General features: G+C 47.8%; 1 protein-coding gene across 1 annotated transcript; it reads left to right on the top strand.

Annotated features, from left to right (window-relative positions):
* Positions 1-340: 340 nt before the first annotated feature.
* Positions 341-2,621, top strand: LOC103638172 (transcription factor MYB2). Its single transcript, XM_008661155.3, has 2 exons — positions 341-1,602; positions 2,191-2,621. Exons 1-2 carry the CDS (start codon positions 476-478, stop codon positions 2,228-2,230), a joined length of 1,167 nt encoding a protein of 388 aa, XP_008659377.1. The 5' UTR covers positions 341-475; the 3' UTR covers positions 2,231-2,621.
* The last annotated feature ends 2,053 nt before the right edge of the window (positions 2,622-4,674 follow it).

The raw sequence follows: 4,674 nt of genomic DNA on the forward strand, positions 1-4,674 counted from the left end.
TTCACATCGCTACGCTGCAGCAGCGCGTGCATGCATGAGTACACATGTATTTTATGTACGTGTGTGGAGTCGTAGAGAGAGAGAGAGAGCTAGCTAGCTAGATGGCATCGTCACATCGCAAGGCGGACGACGTCTTGTTGGACTAATGCAAGCTCCTAAGGTCAGCACGGAGAAAGAGAGTCCAGGACCTTGCTTTTGGACGGCCGCCGGCACCACCTATGCACCATGCAGCTTCCTCGCTCACAGCAGCCCGTGCAGGCATGCTTTTGCCGCCATGCACGTCACCTCCGTACCCTAGCTGATAAACCTCTATAAAACCCCCCACTCCCTAGCTGCCATCCACCCAACGAACCCCACCTTCTTCGTTGCCTCTCTTCCTCCCTCTCCTCTCTTCCTTCCTCTCGATCGATCGTCATAGCAATCCAAGCTAGCAAGCCCGTCCGTCGTCTCTCGTCCAAGAAGCATACAACTACTAATGGGGAGGTCACCGTGCTGCGACCAGGACGCGGGCGTCAAGAAAGGCCCGTGGACGCCGGAGGAGGACAAGCTGCTGGTGGACTACATCAACGGCAACGGCCACGGGAGCTGGCGCCGCCTGCCCAAGCACGCCGGCCTCAACCGCTGCGGCAAGAGCTGCCGCCTCCGCTGGACCAACTACCTCCGCCCGGACATCAAGCGCGGCCGCTTCACCGACGACGAGGAGAAGCTCATCATCCACCTCCACTCCCTCCTCGGCAACAAGTGGTCCGCCATCGCCACCAAGCTGCCCGGCCGGACCGACAACGAGATCAAGAACTACTGGAACACGCACCTCCGCAAGAAGCTGCTCGCCATGGGGATCGACCCCGTCACGCACCAGCGCCGCACCGACCTCAACCTCCTCGCGGCCGGCGGCTTCACCAACCTCCTCGCCGCCGCCAACCTCGCGGCCGCCGCCGCTGGTGGCGGCCAAGCAGCTGGACCTGGAGGACCGCTCGCCGCCGCGCATGCTAGCTCCTGCTGGGACATCAACGCTCTCAGGCTCCAGGCCGACGCCGCCAAGTACCAGCTCCTCGAGGGCCTCGTCCGCGTGCTCACCGCCCCCGCCGCGCCCACCGTCGACCTCATGTCCCTCCTCGCCGCCGCCAATAATGGAGGCGCGCCCAGCGGCGGCGGCGGCCACCAGCAGCTGCTCGCCGGAGTGGACCAAAGCACCGCCAGCAGGGTCGTGCAGCAGTACGACGGCATGCTCAGCCTTCCAGCGCTGACCAGCGCCGTGCCGGCGGTGACGCAGGGCATGCCGTCCTCCTCCGCCTACTCCCTCTCTGGGCTCCTCAACGGCTTCTCCGGCGGTGCCGGGACTACGGCCGCTTTCGCCGGGGACGGGCTCAGCTCCACGGAGCTCGGCCACAGCGGGGCCACCACCGGGAGCAACGTGACTGCCGCCGCGATGCCGCCACCTTTGGCAGCGGCGGCCAAGGGGTGCAGTGCAGGCAACGGCGGCGCCACGTCGTCGACCCCATCCCCGTACGAGGAGACGCCGGCGTCGAGCCCGTTCGACGGCCTGGACAGCCTCACGCTGGATTTTGACCCCAACAACGACAGTTGGAGAGAATTGCTAGAGTGAGTATACCACCTATAGCATCGATCTAGCATACCATGCCATGCATGCATCAACTGTAGTGTTTGCTTATGTATATTTTCTAGCTACAAAGCAGTATACATGCATGTAAATTATATACATACTAGCTAGACTAAGATTCAAAAAAAAAAAAAAAACTTTAGCGTACTAAATAGCATGTGTGTAGATACATATCCTGATTTAATTTGCTATTAGCTACAGGTATAGATGTATGTAAGTTATATATATATATATATATATATATATATATATATATATATATATATATATATATATATATATATATATATATATATATATATATATATATATATATAGACTAGATGCTATAAGATTCCAAAAAAATAAAACTTTAGCTTACTAAATATCATGTGTGTATATATATCCTTGTTTAATCTGCCAGCTAAAAGTATATATGCATGTAAATATGGATATACTACCTAGCTATGATTTCCAAAAAAAAGGCTTAGCTTACGAAATAGTAACATGTATATAGTATTTATTTTCTTATTGTTGCCTCTGATCTCACCATGTATTTTCCTTCTCTTTGTCCTTTGGTGCATGTGCAGGCAAATGTCATGGTTGAACAACCCCAATGATCAGCTGTGAGAAAAAACGACACGTATCTTTCACACGCACATAGGAGCCAGACGAAGAACGTACTGATGAAAAGATCGATGAAAAGACGAAGAACCGTTTATTTGCGTTGCATTGCATTGGTTGTTGCGCACACTTCTTTGAAGATGTGAAGTTTGTCTGTTGATAGGATAAAGAGGGTGGTTTGGCCCACTCCATTTTAGCTATTATTATATATGTACAGAGAACCAACGACAAATATACATATATATGCTCACCACCCCTAAACGATTTGAATTTGTTTTTTGCTTTTTTGCTTTTGTTTTACCTTTGGAAGGAGGGAACATACACATACATACATATACATGTAATTATTAGCTCGTGACATATATATATAAACTAAATGAGGTTTCGTTTTTCCACACAATGCAAGCTAAGTGTGTGACTGTTTCATACTGTGTATATGTTATATATGTACTGGTTGACACGCCATTACTTGCTGTCTAGAGGTGTTCATGTCGTGACAAAGTTCGACAAAGTTTAGGTGTTAGTTAATTGGCTGCTGTCTGTAATGATACTTTAATTGGTGTCCTTTCCAAGTTGACCCTTCTGTTCCATTATTTGCTACTTGAAATAAAGGCATAGATATTCTGTTGTTAACCTACTAAAAGCATAGGTTACTGCACACAAATAATGCAGCTGGCTCTCTAGGTTACTTGTTTGAGCAGAGTTGACTAACAGAAAGACACATCAGTGACATGTATGTAAACGGTATAGTATTTAAAAAGAAAAGTTAGTCAGTAGCTAGCTTGTGACACTGGGGAAACTATGTCATAATAAGGAAGAGTTACTGCACGCTGGTTAGCAGAGTAGTCATCACATTTGACCAAGCTCATGTTTTTATATATAATTAGGGGTCGCTTACGCCAGTGTTGTTCCACCATGCATGCTCATGAAATCCAGAAACTTGGAGATAAGTACATTAACGACTTGTGTGTGTCGTTCAAAATTAGAGACGATGCATGCATATGCTTTGAACAAAGTATACGGAAAGCAAGCAATAAGCAAAAGGAAAACAAAAAAAGGGCCGGGGGGGGGGGGGGGGGGACCCATGCGCATGCATACATGTCTCTCCGCTATGCCCGCTGTGTTTTGTTTGCTTGTGCATGGATTCTTCCTGTCCAGATTCCTTTGGAATGAGAGAGAGAGAGAGAAGAACTCCATCGATCCATATCATCACCATCGGCTGCTATCGATCTACGAGTGTGCTTTTAGTTAAAACGGCAGCAGCTAACTGTATAGCGACGGCTAGCTCTTCCTATGCCCCAGCTGGGAGATAGAGAGAGAGAGAGAAGTCGTAGAATTAGTTAGCGGTAGGTAGAGTAGAGGCTTCGTTTCCCCACACCCACAAGCCATTGACTGCTCTCCATCTGCTGCACTTGCAATCCCAGCCGGCCTTGATATCCAGCGCGCGCATGCCTACGCACTCCGGCCTTGCTATGCATGAATGATCTCCACACACCAAAAGCTACCTCGATCGTGTCGCAAGCTGCTGCTTTGCCATGCATTGACAAAGCAACGACATGCACTGCCGAAATCGACTTCTTTGCCGAGTGCCTCAATCGTGTTGCAATGATCTATCACACACGCACAGCTAATAAACCTACCGGCCGATGTGCGTTGTCTAACAATACTTAAAAGATGAAATAATTTTAAACTAAAAGAATTACATACATATTATGATATAGTGACAAATCTAGTAATTTTACTTGTATATTACCGATATACACTTCAACGAGCCTTCTTTTCGCCGAGCGTCTTCTAAGTTTTGCCGAGTGTTTCAGACACTCAATAAAGAAGCTGTTTCCGGTAGTGATTTACTATCTCGCTCACCAAAGGTCTCGACCCTCCCCGTGGGCAAAACCTTGGCATCATTCCAAGGTTCAAACTCACTAAGAGGACGACCTGGTAGGGATAGTTAGTGTTTGGTATAAAAAGGCGCCAACAATAAGCTAAGACTACATATGGAAAAGATCTAACATCAATCTATCTATCTAAATTTTTCCTATCCTTCCTAAGCTAGCTAGCTAGCGTGGATACTCCATGCGGATTGCAAAAGGCTAGCTAGCTCTTGTTATTTCAGACATGGACACTATCACAGGATCCAGACGATGGTGCAACTAATCTATCTCTCTGACAACACAAGGTCGTCATAGCTAAGGCCAACATTATATTAATTAGTGGTGCAGTTGGAGATAACGAAGGTACATACGGCGTGGTAGCTTTAACACACGTTTGTGATATGTCTATCTCTTCAGGGTCTCCTGAATCATATATATATGGAGATTCAGATAAAGTGCACTGAGGGGAAGCAGCGATCGAAGTTACTACGTTAGAATATATATAGACCAAGTTTCCAAGTCACCTGTGATGAGAAGACGCATCAGACCTGCTGGACCTCAGGAATATAAATATAA

This window comes from Zea mays, chromosome 9 (genome assembly GCF_902167145.1).
Source record: "Zea mays cultivar B73 chromosome 9, Zm-B73-REFERENCE-NAM-5.0, whole genome shotgun sequence".
Lineage (NCBI taxonomy): Eukaryota > Viridiplantae > Streptophyta > Magnoliopsida > Poales > Poaceae > Zea > Zea mays.

Excerpts from the sequence above, each read along its gene's own strand:
- LOC103638172 (XM_008661155.3), top strand. The coding sequence starts at position 476 with ATGGGGAGGTCACCGTGCTGCGACCAGGACGCGGGCGTCAAGAAAGGC. Across the intron at positions 1,603-2,190 it reads AGTTGGAGAGAATTGCTAGA|GCAAATGTCATGGTTGAACA; the intron begins GTGAGTATACCA and ends GTGCATGTGCAG.